This window comes from Urocitellus parryii, chromosome 6 (genome assembly GCF_045843805.1).
Source record: "Urocitellus parryii isolate mUroPar1 chromosome 6, mUroPar1.hap1, whole genome shotgun sequence".
Classification (NCBI taxonomy): Eukaryota; Metazoa; Chordata; class Mammalia; order Rodentia; family Sciuridae; genus Urocitellus; species Urocitellus parryii.
The window spans coordinates 36,729,259-36,744,510 of NC_135536.1; the positions used below are offsets into that span (position 1 = coordinate 36,729,259).

A 15,252-nucleotide genomic window follows, 5' to 3' on the forward strand; every position below is an offset into this window, starting at 1 on the left:
CTCCATCTCCAGAGGCATTGGTGATTAGGGACATATGACTAGGGAGAGGACATGATTTAGACTCCAACACTCCTTGAGGTGAACAAGATTGAACTTGCTTTGAAAGCCAGAGATTTAGATAGAAAGTGCATGATTGTTTAAAGCTTTGATGTAGAACAGATGTGAACTTGTCTATTTTTAGAGACTTACGATTTTTTTTCCTCTAGGAAAGGTCAGGTTAGCTTTCTGTATTAATTCCCTACTTAACGGTGCCTAAACCACTCAAAAAGTGGAATAAGAATTAAATCAAGGTGAAAAATGGGCACTAAAGAAATGATTATCTCTTCTAGACATTAGGGCCCAGAAAGAAGTTTGTCTTCCTGAGCATGACTGTCATTTATTTACATAAAATTACTAATTTGTTAAAATCTCCAGGAGCCCTCTTTCATCCCTGGCCTCACTCTTTATTCCACCTTATCTAGGTCCCTTCTATGCTGGTCACCTCTCTATTTCCATTACAGGCCCAATCTCACTAGATTCTATGCCTGGATAGCTTCTCAGGCTGTAATAGTCCCAAGCACCATCCTACTTCTCCCAAAGGCCCTGTATCCCTCCTCCAGCCCTGGGCTGCCGCTCTCAGTCCTTATAAATGATATATCAGTTCTTTGGAACAGGCATTTGTGTCTCAAGAGCCAAGATTGTGCCTGCAAACTATTGCTGCTCAGAAGCAGCCCTCACCAGTAGCTGATGGGAGTTGGAAATATAACCCATGGAGGTGGCTAGTGGTTCTGGTTTGCATGGGGGTTCCCTGGAATGCAGATCTTTCAGTGCTAAACCTGTAATCCTGGGAAACTGGGATAATTGGCCACCCTGAGTCTCCAGTTCCCTTGGATTAACTCTGAAATTTGAAACACTTGCTCAGAATTTCTTAGTAGGATTGAGCTCCAGTTGCTCATAGAGATAACATATTTGATTATGTGTCCTTGGTCATTTAAATTCTTTTCCATCCCACTCTCTTCATTCTCCTAGCGTAGCTTCCCAGGGCCACCTCCAAAACAACTACTTGCCTTGCAGTAAGTAAGGCAGCCAACCTTAGATAATTATTGCTCCTTGGTCTCCCATTAGGTGGTGAGGGGTTTGAGGTGAATGTTGTGGGCTGAGAGCTGTTTCAGGTATGAGGTGTCACTGATGTGGTTACAATGACACAAGGCCATGAGATCTTTGGGCAGGTAAGCATGGACAGTATGGACTGGAGGTCAGAAGGAAGCAGGGATAGATGATCTATGAAAGTTTTTGAACATAGGGAGTAACTGGGCTTTATTTAGAGTTGATTGAGAGTCATGTGTGGTGAGGGGAAGCAACTTGCCTGTCAGACATGCTGATCACTGGGTTCCATCTCCAGAACCACCAAAAAAAATTTTTTTTTTTTAATATACAAGTTCAATGTTCCGATGTTAGATGTGTAGAGGAAGTACGGAGGTAACTCTGAGAAGAATATAAAGCCAGGAATGATGGTGCACAACTAAAATCTCAGCTATTCAGGAAGCTAAAGCAGGAGGATCTCAAGTTCAAGGCCAGGCTGGGCAGCTTAGTGAGACCCTGTCTCAAAATGAAAACTAAAAAGGACTGGGGCTATGGCTTAGGGATAGAGCACTTGCCCACCATGCATGAGGTTCAGAATCACAAAAAGAACAAAACAAAAACAAAAGAATATGGTGGTAGTCTTTATTTGGAGGTGTGGAGATGGGTTAGGCAAGTACCCCTTAGGCTTCTGCCATGAGCCACTGCCATGCTTGGCCCTGTCTGCCTCAGTGGGGTAGTTCACTATAGGTCAGGGGAGCCTGCCTGGGGAGTTGGCCACAGAAAGGACATGGATGGCTCGATAGCTTCCTGGTAAGTTTGGAGGATGGTGGGACACCTATCAGAGACTTCAGTGGAGTCTCCCTGGAGGATGCAGGACGACCCAGGTTCCTAATGCGTTCTGTAATGTCTTCCCAGGTTCTTCCCCTGGGAAGTTTTGTGTTCAGGAAGACGGCCAGATAACAACTTCCACCCATGTTCAGGGCGTTATCATGGACCTTCAGGGGTCTTCATTGCTCCTCCATCCCTCTATCAACAAGAATGTTCAGTGAAAGAGCAGATAAGAGCCGCTCCCTGGCTGATAAAGTGGCGGTGATCACCGGATCTACTAAAGGGTGGGTGAGTGGAAGTCCCTGACTGCCTCATGACCAGATGTCACTATAGTCCTGCCCACATCAGGGTCCCTACCTCATCACACAGCTCTGGTATTTAACTCCAAATCTCTCCCTAAATTATCTGGTTTCTGAGCTCCAAAAATGAGGTGGTCAGAAAGCCAGTTATTCTGAGTCAATCAGAGCAGCATGTGAAGCTAGTCTTTACCATTTACTGGCTGGGTAATCCCCAGATATTTAACTTATTGCCACCAGGACAGCCCTCTTGCCCACCTCCTTCATAGCCCCGTGGCCACGGTCTTTTGGCATCCTCATCTAATAGAGAGAAACCCAATTCCTATTGTGTTTCAGACTCAGGGGTTTCACTGACAGCAGAATGCCCACTGGCACTGGGGAATAGGCAGGGCAACGTCTCAAGAGCAGTGCCAAGAGTTTTCATGGACAAATCTTCATTTCTTCCTGTGTCCCTTCAGAGCCATCCTCTGAAGGGACAGAAGCCATGCTTTCATGTGCTCTGGCTGCCAGAATGAGCTGCAGTCTATAATGAGTCCTTACCACAGGTAGAAGGAGGGAAGGTTTCTGGATTTTGTGCTTTAGGGGCATCATCTTCCTTTTGACCTTTTGTGGTCTATAATAGCACCAATTTAGACCACTGTATTTTAGAATTGTTTAGTAATTATAGACTTCCCAGATCCCTGTGGTGTTTTAAACCTTTGTGTGTGTTCCCAATACTTAACCTCCATAATAGATGAATACTTTCAAAATTCCAAGCTACCTGGATGGTTTCTACAGGATAGTGGGAACATGCCTTGTGCCCTTCCTTTATCTTAACCAGACCAATCAAGAGTGCTCAGCCCTCCTTAATGTAAGGAAACAGGCAGAGAGCATGCTCTTCAGCAGAAAAGCTTTTAAGTTGCAGAGCAGAGCAAAGCTGTTAGGCTTAGAGAAAGCACAATTTATGCCAGAACTCTCTGGTTAGAACAAAGGGAAAAAATGCTGGGCAGTTAAAAAGACTCTCGACAATTTAGGCCTGGTGCCCAGCAAGTTTACAACAGTTCTGATGGAACATTACTTTTTAAAGCTCCTTTAAGTGAATTTGATATGGAAATATCCTTATCTATAAAAATATAGATAAATATACAATATATTATTATTGTACATAAAGTTGTGAGAATTAAATGAGGGAGCTTTTGTGAAGACCTGATATGTAGTAGGCATTAAATAATTCCTTTTCCCTGCTCAGAGGACTTGGAGGCGGCTCTTAGACAACATCAGGAACTCAATCTGCATCTAAGTATCAGGTTTGAGAAAGCAGTTTGGGGAGAGGTGAGGTCATCTTATTCTCTATCTGCAGGATTGGCTTTGCCATTGCCAGGCATCTGGCCCAGAATGGGGCCCATGTGGTCATCTGTAGCCGGAAGCAGTGGAACGTGGACCAGGCAGTGACCACTCTTCAGAAGGAGGGACTGAGCGTGACAGGCACTGTGTGCCATGTGGGGAAGGCTGAAGACCGAGATAGACTGGTGGCTAAGGTGAGAGGCTGAGGAATGGATCAGATGGGAATATGCAGATCCAGCTCTGGCAAGAAGAGTCGGGGTCTCTAGCACTGGATTCTAGGCCAATAACATATGCAGCCCAGGACAGGGACCTGGTCAGAGAAAAAGCAAATGGACATCAGAAGTTTGCTGACAGGAGGGAACCTTCATGATTAGACTAGAGCCATGCCAATCTGATGACAAACAGCTGGGCATGACACAGCTTCTTGCTAGAGACTCAGGACCTCAGATCTTGCCAGAGCTGCTGAATTGGAATCTGCATTTTTACAAAATCTTCAAGTGAATCCAAGTTCATGTTGAAGTCTAAGCAGCACAGCTCTAGCACCTATGTGTACCGAGTTAGGAGTCTGCTAGACTACTCTAGGGTAGGAGATTTTCCTATGGGACTACCCTTAGAGGAGGCAAGTTGTGAACCTGATGGGGTGTAGAATGAGCATATGCTTTTGATATGTCAGATCGAAGGAAGAATCTTCCAGAGCAGAGGGAGCAAAGAGAAGGAGATAATTATAAATGGAAGAGATGAAAGTGGGGATACTTCATAAGTGAAGATCTGGGCCAGTGGGGCCCAGGGACCAACCAGGTGTCCTATGGGGGCAGAAAGCTGATGTTTCCAAAGAGGAGAGGCACAATCAGTTCAGTCCACCTCTGATTGCCAGGATCTGATTCTGCTCCTGGACAGCTCCAGGATGGCCAGACAGGGGTTAGATATTTCCTCTGGGTCATTATTACCATTTATCCATTCCTTCATCCACAGCTTATGTCATTTCTTCCATAGGCCCTAGAGCACCATAAGGGCATTGACTTCCTGGTGTGCGTGGCGGGAGTCAATCCCTTGGTGGGGAGCACTCTGGGAGCCAGTGAGCAAGTCTGGGACAAGGTGAGGATTGGGCGTAGGGTCTTACCCACCCTGCATGGCACTCCATCCATCATGTTTGCCACATGCATGTGCGCACACGGCTCCCATATACCACCATCAATACTGGCTCTAGTGGATGGGATTAGGGCTCACTGGAGCCATCAGTAGGCTCAACAGGCACTGACCATGTCCATCCTATACCAGACTCCAGAAACTTCCTCTATGTCGACTCTCTTTATGTTGGTCCCAGCTGTAAAGTCCTGAGATGCCCAGATTTTTGGGTCTGTTCGTGGCAGAGATCCTCTCCAGCTCAGGTGTCTGAAGCTACCACAATCTGGACTCTCAAACTGGCTGTCCCAAGAAACACAGTGCCCTGGCTACTTGCCATAGTTATGGAACTTCATTCCTGCTCTGACCATTGATCTCCTAGTGACCAAGGAGAATGGGCCCTGTGCAGATGGAATTGCTCTCTCCCCCTTGCCTTTCTCTATATTTTTTCTGATTTCAGATCCTGGGCGTGAATGTGAAGGCCCCGGCCCTGCTGCTGAGCCAGCTGCTGCCCCACATGGAGAACAGGGGGTGAGGGCATGAGAGGAATGGGTGGGGCATACATTGGTCTAGAAAGCACTTGGGGTAGGGGCCCATGAAGTAGAGGATTATGGGAGAGATGACAGGTGTGTCTTTTGGGAAACATTCTGTTTCCAGACCTACCTTCCTTCCCCGGGGATGTGACAGTTGTGTTGAAGAGAAGCATTGGCTGGGAGGAGTCAGAACTTGCCTTTCTGTTCCTTAAAGGATATTTCACGAACCCTTAGATTATTACATCACAGAAAATGGCAGGAATTTTTCCCCTTGAGTGGTAGTTGCAGGAACAAAGTTTCCAGAGAGAAGCAGCCTGGGGTCCCCTGTTCTGATTCCCTAACTCTTACCCTCCTCTCTGGGCCACCTCACCTGTTTCCCTTCTGGTCAGAGGCACTGTGGGTTTGCTCTTTCTCACCTTCCCCTGCAGAACCTGGCTCTTCTGTGTCCTGTGGCCACCAAGGGGCAAGCCAGGCTGGGACTCATGAGTGACACCCTGACCCCACAGGGGTCTCTACTGACACATGAACATTACTGGGATTCTGCTTTCTAGGAGTGCTGCCTCTCACTAGGCAGGGCCCCAAGGGACACCACTCTGGCTGTGCTTATTGGTGGTACTGACCTTTAACTTAAAGGTCCAGCTTCTCCCCAGTGTTCCAAATTGTTCCCCAACACTTATGCTTTTCACCATGAATGCTGAGCTAGTTTTCTTTTAGTGTGGGAGTATAATTCCCTGGCTCATATAATCTCTTAGTTGACCTCATCTGTCATCTTATCCCATTTCCTTTTCTCCTCATAGGGGAGGCTCTGTGGTTCTGGTCTCATCGGTGGCAGCTTATATGCCAGTATCAGTGAGTATGAGATCCTCAGGTGGAGCTGGGGGGGGGGGCATCTGAGTTGGTTTCTTGTGAGACCCTGCAGTGGGGTGAGGGGGAACTGGCTGTTGATACCAGATAAAGTGAGCTTGAGATGTGTAGCAGTGGCATAACACCCTGAATGCTACAGCCCGGGTATTCTACTTTCATTCTGTCATGTTATCTCTGAAACCCAGGGTGTTAAGCCATTTATTCAGGGTAAGCATAGTTAGTTTGCATTACTGCAAGGACTGGACCCTGGATCTCCTAATTCCAGTTTCCTAAGTGGAAGTTCTAAAGTGTAGTGCAGCTTTCTCTTTGTCAAGTTTGGCCACACATGGCAGGCAGCAATCTGCTGACATTTCCTTAAGTATGAGGAGCCCCTTCATCTCAGAATTTCACTCCTTGAAAATCCCTGTGAAGACATGAGGGGTGGGGGAGGAATTTTTGTTGGGGCCTAGAGTCAGGCATATCTTCTTAGTCTGTGACTCAGGGTCACAGTTTTGTTTGAATAATACCCCTTCTTCCCATGCAGAACTACTAGTTTTCTTTCTTTTGCTTTACAGAAGCTGGGAGTCTATAACACCAGCAAGACGGCCCTGTTGGGCCTCTGTAAGTCTCTGGCCATGGAGCTGGCTCCAAAAGGCATCCGAGTGAACAGCATAGTACCAGGACTGATCAAGACTGACTTTATCCAAATGGTGACTATGACAAGTGGCTCCTGCTCCCAGTCCCCACAACCACAGTCTCAGTGGTCCTTTCCTTGGCTGGGCTCCTGTCGGAATTGAGGCCTCCAGAGACCACACACCTACTAGAGCCTCAGTCCAGGCTCATCACTGAGAGGCTATGCCCTCTGGCTTCAGAACCAGCAGCCCCCCCTTTCTTGCAGAAGAATGGGGGTCTTAATCCTCTGTGAGGAGCAGACCGGAGCCCTACCTCACTGCCAGAACAGGATCTTCCCCCAGAGAGGCATTAGCGGGCCATGATGCTCTTCCCATCCCCCCACCCCCAAATCCACCCCCACCCCTACCAATATCCCTCTGCCTAATGCTGACTCTGAAATCTTTCCCTAGGAGAAAACATTGCCGTACACGCTATCTGATTTGAACAAAATCTATGGCTTGCAGCGGTAGGTGGGGTTTGGGGCTTTAGAGGTCAGTGTCTACCTCACGGGAAATTCAATTTCAAGAAGAGACAGATCCTTGATCTTCTTTCAGTCTACTGGCTGTTCTCCTTTCTAGGGAGACACAGCACAGTCCTGGGTTGGGGGCAGAAGGGTGGATGTGAGCTCACTATGACCATCCGTGGAGCCTGGTGAGGTATTGGCTTATAGGGGTGAATGCTAGGCCACCTCTGGCCCAGCAAAACCTGAGGTCCCAGTTCAATACTGCAAAGGCTGTGACTCAGCTCTTCTCTGTTTTATTCAGGCTTGGGGAGCCAGAGGACTGTGCGGGGATTGTATCCTTCCTGTGCTCTTCAGACGCCAGCTATATCACTGGGGAGAACATCACAGTGGCTGGCTACTCTCCTAAGCTGTGAAGAGAGTGTGACGCTAAGAAAGTGGGGCTGTGGTCCTCAGTGGAAAATGAGGGGCTTGGCAGGGAATAGGGAGGTGGGGAGCCTTAGAGTCTGTAGCATCCAGGGTCAGATAGGGAAACTTGCTCAGGAAACTAGAAGGCAGGTGTTGAAACTTTTCGTGTGAAAATAAACATTTTGAAACATCTAATCTGAGCTCACTCCTGTTTTGGCTAGTGATACATGAGCAGTCCCCTTGATTTAGAAGCCACTCCTTGATCAGTCTCTTCCCTTTTCTCTGTCCCTCATCCCTAAGAATTTTTACCCTTCCCTCCCTCCCTTCATTCCTTTCCCATGGTGTTGGAAATTGGGCTGTACACTTCCCATCTTTCCCTCCAGATCCACTTGTCTATGCTTGTCTACTCAGTGCCTTAGGAGGACCCGTGGCCTGCACGGATGGTCCCTAGACCTCTGGCCTGCAGCTGGGTTTGGTCAATGGGAGGCACTAACAGGAGATTGGAGGGCAGAGGAGAGTCAGATAATTTGTTTCTCAGCCTCCCTTCTGATTGCCATATATGGGCTCTTCTGTCTGCAGCTTTCTGCAGGTAGATTTCCATAACCATGCCTACCTGTCCTTCAGGCCTGCCGTTGGCCCTGAGGTGCTGCTTTATACCTTATTGGATGTGCTAAATTCTGTCTACTCATTCGTAATTGCTTTTTGTTTAAATCACATTTAAAACCTTTTTAACTGAAACATAATATTTGTACAAATATGTGGAGTACAGTGTGATGTTTTGATATATGTATACATTGTGTGAGGATCAAATCAGAGTAATTGGCATATCTATCATCTCTTTGTGGTTAATCATCCAAAATTCTCTCTTCTAGCTATTTTGGAATGTACAACACATTAGTAGTGACTACTATCACCCTACTGTACATTAGAACACCAGAATTTACTCCTTTTTTTTTTTTCTTGAACCCAGGGCTTTGTGCATGCTAGACAAGTAGTCTACCACTGAGCTATCCCACTCCCACTCCCAAGCTCTTTTTAATTTTTATTTTGAGACAGGGTCTTGCTAAGTTACCCAGGCTGCCCCCCCAACTTGTGATCCTCTTGACTCAGCCTCCTGAGTAGCTGAGGTTACAGGTGTATGCCACCATTCCTGGTACAGAATTTATTCTCTTTATTTAACTCTGATTTTGTACCCATTGACGGACCAATCCACATCTCCCCTTCACTTGTCTCCTAGCCTCTGGTAACCATTATTCTACTCTCTACTTCTTTGAGATTGAATTTTTTAGATTCCCCATGTGAGTGAAATCATATGGTAGTTTTCCCTCTGTGCCTGGCTTATTTCACTTAGTGTAATATCCTCTAGTTCCATTCATGGTGTTGCAAATGACAGGATTTTATCTTTTATGGCCAAGTAGCTAGCTATATATATATATATATATATATATATATATATCACATATATATATATATATATCACATTATATATATATATCTCACATTTTGTGTATCCATTCATCCACTGATGGACACTTGGGTTGATTCACATATCTTAGTTGTTGTGAGTAACTCCACAATAAGCATGGGAGTACAGATATATCTCATCAACACACTGATTTCTTTCATTTGTGTGTACATCAGTTGTGGAATTATTGGATCATGTGGTAGGTAGTTCTAATTTTTTCTTTTTTTAAATTTTATGTTTTATTTTTTTATTTATATATGACAGCAGAATGCATTACAATTCTTATTATACATATAGAGCACAATTTTTCATATCTCTGGTTGTATACAAAGTATATTCACACCAATTCTTATCTTCATAAGAATTGGATAATAATGATCATCACGTTCCACTATCATTTCTAACCCCATGCCCGCTCCCCTTCCCCTCCAACCCCTCTGCCCTATCTAGAGTTCCTCTATTCCTCCCATGCTCCCTCTCCCTATCCCATCATAAATCAGCCTTCTTATATAAAAGAAAATATTTGGCATTTGGTTATTTGGGATTGGCTAACTTCACTTAGCATTATCTTCTCTAACTCCATCCATTTCTGCAAATGATTTTATTCTCTTTTATTGCTGAGTAATATTTCATTGTGTATATATGCTACATTTTTTATCCATTCATCTATTGAAGGGCATGTAGGTTGATTCCACAGTTTAGCTACTGTGAATTGTGTTGCTGTAAACATTGATGTGGCTGTGTCCCTGTAGTATGCTGTTTTTGAGTCCTTTGGGTATAGACCAAGGAGAGGGATAGCTGGGTCAAATGGTGGTCCATTCCCAATTTTCCAAGAAATCTCCATATTGCTTTCCATATATTGGCTGCACCAGTTTGCAGTCCCACCAGCAGTGTATGAGCGTACCTTTCTCCCCACGTCCTCGTCAACACTTATTGTTGTTTGTCTTTATAATAGCTGCCATTCTGACTAGAGTGAGATGAAATCTTAGAATGGTTTTGATTTGCATTTCTCCAATTGCTAGTGATGATGAACATTTTTTCATATATATTATCTTCTGAGAAGTGTCTAAAACAGACTGGTAGACCAACGGTACAGAATAGAGGACACAGAGACCTACTCACATAATTACAGTTATTTTATACTTGACAAAGGCACCAAAAACATACATTGGAGAAAGATAGCCTCTTCAACAAAGGATGCTGGAAAAACTGGAAATCCATATGCAACAAAAGGAAATTAAACCCCTATCTCTCAAAACTCAACTCAAAATGGATCAAGGACTTAGATGCAGAGACCCTGCATCTAATAGAAGAAAAAGTAGGCCCTAATCTCCACCATGTGGGATTAGGCCCCAACTTCCTTAATAAGACTCCTTTGGCTCAAGAATTAAAATCAAGAATTAATAAATGGGATGGACTCAAACTAAAAAGTTTCTTCTCAGCAAAAGAAATAGTCAGTGAGGTGAATAGAGAGCCTACATCTTGGGAGCAAATTTTTACTCCTCACACATCAGATAGAGAATTAATCTCTAGGGTATATAAAGAACTCAAAAAACTAAACACCAAAAAAAAAAAACACAAACCAATCAATAAAAGTTCTATTCTAATTTTGTGGAGAACTTCGAGACTGTTTTCTATAATACATTCCCATCAATAATGTGTAAGTGTTCTCTTTTTCCACATCTTTGACAGCACTCATTACCTTTTGTCTTTTTAGTGCAGCCATTCTAACTAGAGTGATATATTATTTTTTAGAGAGAGAGAGGAGAGAGGGAATTTTAATATTTATTTTTCAGTTTTTGGCGGACACAACATTGTTGTTTATATGTGGTGCTGAGGATCGAACCCGGGCCGCACACATGCCAGGCGAGGGCGCTACCACTTGAGCCACATCCCCAGCCCCTAGAGTGATATTTTACTGAGGTTTTTATTTGCAATTTCTTGATGACTAGCAATGTTGAGCATATTTCATATACCTTTTGGCCACTTGTATGTCTTCTTTGTGAAATGTCTATGTAGGTTATTTGTTTATTTTATTTTATTTTTTACTTCATTTTTGGTACCAGGGATTTAATTCAAAGGCCTCTGAGCCACATCCCCAGACCTTTCTATTTTTGATTTGAGACAGGGTCTTGCTAAGTTGCTTAGGGCCTCACTAAGTTGCTGAGGCTGGCCATGAACTTGCAATCCTGCTTGGCTGGGATTACAGGTATGTACCACTGTGCTTAGCTCATTCGCTTATTTTGAAGCCAGATTTTCTTTTGCTCTGAAGTTGTTTCAGTTCCTTATATAGTCTGCACATGTACATCTTCTTCTATTATCAGAATCCCCTGCTGGGAGTAGTGCATTTCTTAGAATTGATGAACTTGCACTGACACATCATAATTGTCTAAAGTCCAGAGTTTGCATTTGATTTTATTCTGTGAATTTGAACAAATGTATAATGACAGGTATCCACTTTCATGGTATCATAAAGAATAATTTCATTGCCCTAAAAATCCTCTGCAATCCTCCTATTCATGTCTCCCTCTCCACTAACTCTTGGCAACCACTAGTTATTTTGCTGTCCTCATAGTTTTGCCTTTTTCTAGAGTGCCATCTTTTTAGAATCATATAATATGTAGCTTTTTTGGACTGTTTCTTTCACCTAGGAATATATGTTTGAGATTTCTCCATGTCTTTTCTGTGACTTAAATAGCTCATGTATTTTTATCACTGAATAATATTCCATTGTGTGTATATACCACAATTTACTTATCCATTCACCTGTGCTAGTTTATCTTTGCTGCTTCCAAGTCTTGGAAACTATGAATAAAATTGCTATAAGCATTCGTTTGCAGTTTTTGTATGGACATTTTTTAAAACTCATTTGGATACATACACAGGCATATGTCAATCTAGGTGGCTATCACAAAATACCATAGCCTGGGTGACTTAAACAACAGACATTTATTGTTCACAATTCTGGAGTCTGGGAAGTTCAACACCAGGGAGTCATCAACATGTCAGGTTCCTGGTGAGGGTCAGGAGGTCCCAGGAGGAAATTGACACTTCCTGCCTTGCAGATGGTTGCCTTCTTGCTCTGTTCACACATGGTGAAGAGAGAAATCGAGATCTTTTGGTCTCTCTACTTGGGTGGCTGATTAGGTCCCTGGTTCTGTAGTATGGCCATACCCTTGGTGTTCTCTGCACCATGGATAGGCTGGGGATTTTCCAAATCTGGGTCAAGATTACTACAGATTAGATAGTCCCCAATGAGGGACTACCTCTTCTTGTAAGGACACTGATCTCATCCTGGGGTTTCCACATTTATGACCTCATCTTGATCTTATTATGTCCAAATTCCCACCTCTAATTTTCATCACATTTGGGGTTAGGGACTCAATATACAACTTTTGGAAGGGACACACAAACATTCAATCCATAGTAGAGCAGCGTGATAACTGGATCATATGGTAAAAGAATGTTTAGTTTTGTAAGAAACTGCCAAAATGTCTTCCAAAGTAAATACCATTTTGCATTCACACCAGCAAGGACTGTGAATTCCTGTTGCTCCACATCCTTGACAGTAGTTAATGTTGTCAGTGTTTTGGATTATGGCCATTCTAATAGGCATTAGTGGCATCTTGTTATTGTTTTAATTTGCAATTTCCGAATGTCATATAATGTTGAGCATTTTTATACACTTATTTCTCATCTTTATTGTATACGATATTTTAAAAAGTATATATTCAGATGCTTTGCTCATTTTTTAATTGGATTGTTTATTTCTTATTATTGAGTTTTAAGGGTTCTCATAGACTTTGCGTACAAGTCCTTTATCAGGTATATATACTGTAAATATTCCCCCCCCCCCATTGTTTGTCTTTGTATTCTTCTAAGTACTTTCTTCCTTTTTCTTTTTTTTTTTTTTTTGGTACCAGGAATTGAACTCAGAGGCACTTGACCACTGAGTCACATCCCCAGCTCTATTGTGTATTTTATTTAGAGACAGGGTTTCATTGAGTTGCTTAACACATCACTGTTGCTGAGTCTGGCTTTGAACTTGCAATCCTCCTTGCCTCAGCGTCTCAGGGATTACAGACATGTGCCACTAGTGCCCGGATAGTACTTTCATATTTCAAGAAATGTTTTGCTTGTTGTAGAATTCAAGATTTAGCCATTCCCACCCCCTACCCCACCCCCGCCCCAATACTTTAAGAGAGGTGATGTGATTTCCTTCTGGCTTGTGTAACTTGAGAAATCTGGATAGTTCTTATCTTTGTCAGTAATGTGTCTTCCTCACTTTCACCTTCCCATCTCTATGCCTGATTTTAAGATGTAATTTTCTGTGTCACTGATTTTTAACAATTTGATTTTGATGTGCCTTGAGTTTCCCGCATCTGTTTATTCTTCTTGAGGTTGATTTTCTCAGGTTGTACGAGTTTTATAGTTTCTTCGAATTTAAAAAATTTCAACCTTTACCAATTAAGTTATTTCTTCATTCTTTGCTTTCTTCCTCTCTCCTGGAACTCCAACTATAAGTATGGTACACCACTTCATATGATATCACAGGTTGCTGAAGTTCTGTAATTTCCCTCAGCTTTTTTTCTCTTTTTTTGTTTCATTTTGAGTTTATTGTTTTGCTGTCTCTTAAAATTCTCTGATCTTAGGCAGTGTCTAATTTCTGTTGATGTTTTCATTTAAGTGACTATATTTTTCACCTGTCAAAATTCCAGGCTGTATCTAACTTCTAGGAAGGCTGAGAAAAATATTCTATTCATATGCCCAGGAAGAAAATAAAAATAAGTTTTAGTGAAGTTGCCAATCTCTGCCACAATAGTTCATCCTCGATTCCCTCACCTCTCTAGCCTTACATACTCCAGTTGCTGCTTCCTTCTGATTTTATCTCCTACCACATTTCCCTCATTTACCAAGTTCCACTCACAAGGGCCTCTTTTTTTTTTTTTTTAACAAGAAGTTTATTTAAACAACAAGACGCTTGACTTGAAGGGAAAACTATCTAGGAATTTTTTTTAAGAGTAATTTACCTCTACTTAAAGACAGATTGCCCTACATGTAACAGCTACATACAAAAAAGTTATAAAATTGTCCTTGGTTTTACAATGATAAATGAAAAACATTAAAATTCTCCAATCGAACAAGGTATGCAAGGATTTTTATGTTGTTCAGGTTTTTTGTTGTTGTTGTTTTGCTTTTTTGTTAAAACAGTGAGAGCAAAATAACTTACTGGAATATAAAGAGTTGAATGAGGATGCCACTAATGGAGAAAGGGGATATTTTCACAGAACCAGTATTTTTCCCCATCCCATCTCCATTTGATGTTAATCAAAACATATTATTGGCCATTTAGTTTTAAAAAAATGCAATATGCTTGTGCACATACACCAATTACTTTATGTACAATAAAGGAATGGGGAAGGGAAAATGAACAAATAAAGAAAACTATACTGTAGTAGTTAGGATGTGGTGGAACCAAATTGCAGTTTTCTAATTGAGAATGTATTCTTGGTCTGTAAGAACAGAGTTTTGGAGTAAAGTACCAGGTTCCCTTTTTAGTAGACACCTCCTGTCTGCTGCTGAAACACATCAATTGTATCTTCATCCTCCATTTCCAACTGTGCAGGTGTGTCTGTTTCATTAACTGGCTGCCCGTCAAATCGGAATCTGATCTGCCTCATGGACAAACCCTGTCGTTCACAGTATGCTTTCATTAGTTTACTAAGAGGGCCTCTTAATCTTAAACTGCACCACAGAACCATCCTGCCCTGCCACCTTCAAGTTAATATGATCTTTGTTTTCAGTCTTGACTCCTTCCTTGGGCTTTTCTTCTGCCATGGCGAGCACCGGAGTCTCCTCAGCTGCCGCTTCACAAAAGAGGTACCAGGTCCGCACCGACAAGCACACAAGCAGCTCACAAGGCCCTCTTACAGAATCTTTTCACATGCGTTTTCTCTTTGCCTGGAACACATTCCATAGCATATAACCTGCCACCCCTTATCTAGTTCTCAGAATTATAGCTCTTTGGAAACATCTCTCTTGACCACCTTATGTAAATGTTCCTCCCATCTCAGTAACTTTCAAAGTCCTTTTTATTTTATTTTGAGACAGGGTCTCACTAAGGTGCCCAGACTGGCTTTGAACTTGTGATCTTCTTGTCTCAGCCACTCAAGTAGCTAGGATTATAGGCATGTGACACTATACCTGATGTGTTCATTTTAATTTTAAATCAAATCCCCT

General features: G+C 42.8%; 1 protein-coding gene and 1 pseudogene across 1 annotated transcript; one reads left to right on the forward strand and one right to left on the reverse strand.

Annotated features, from left to right (window-relative positions):
• The first annotated feature begins 1,178 nt into the window (after window positions 1–1,178).
• Window positions 1,179–7,555, forward strand: LOC113194855 (dehydrogenase/reductase SDR family member 2, mitochondrial-like). The gene is made up of 9 exons (XM_026406135.2): window positions 1,179–1,208; window positions 2,026–2,174; window positions 3,526–3,703; window positions 4,503–4,604; window positions 5,092–5,162; window positions 5,962–6,013; window positions 6,583–6,717; window positions 7,090–7,145; window positions 7,444–7,555. The coding sequence occupies exons 1-9, from the start codon at window positions 1,179–1,181 to the stop codon at window positions 7,553–7,555; spliced, it is 885 nt and encodes a 294-aa protein (XP_026261920.2).
• Window positions 7,556–14,567: 7,012 nt separating this feature from the next.
• LOC113194846 (small ubiquitin-related modifier 2 pseudogene) lies at window positions 14,568–14,850 on the reverse strand (annotated as a pseudogene).
• Window positions 14,851–15,252: the final 402 nt, after the last annotated feature.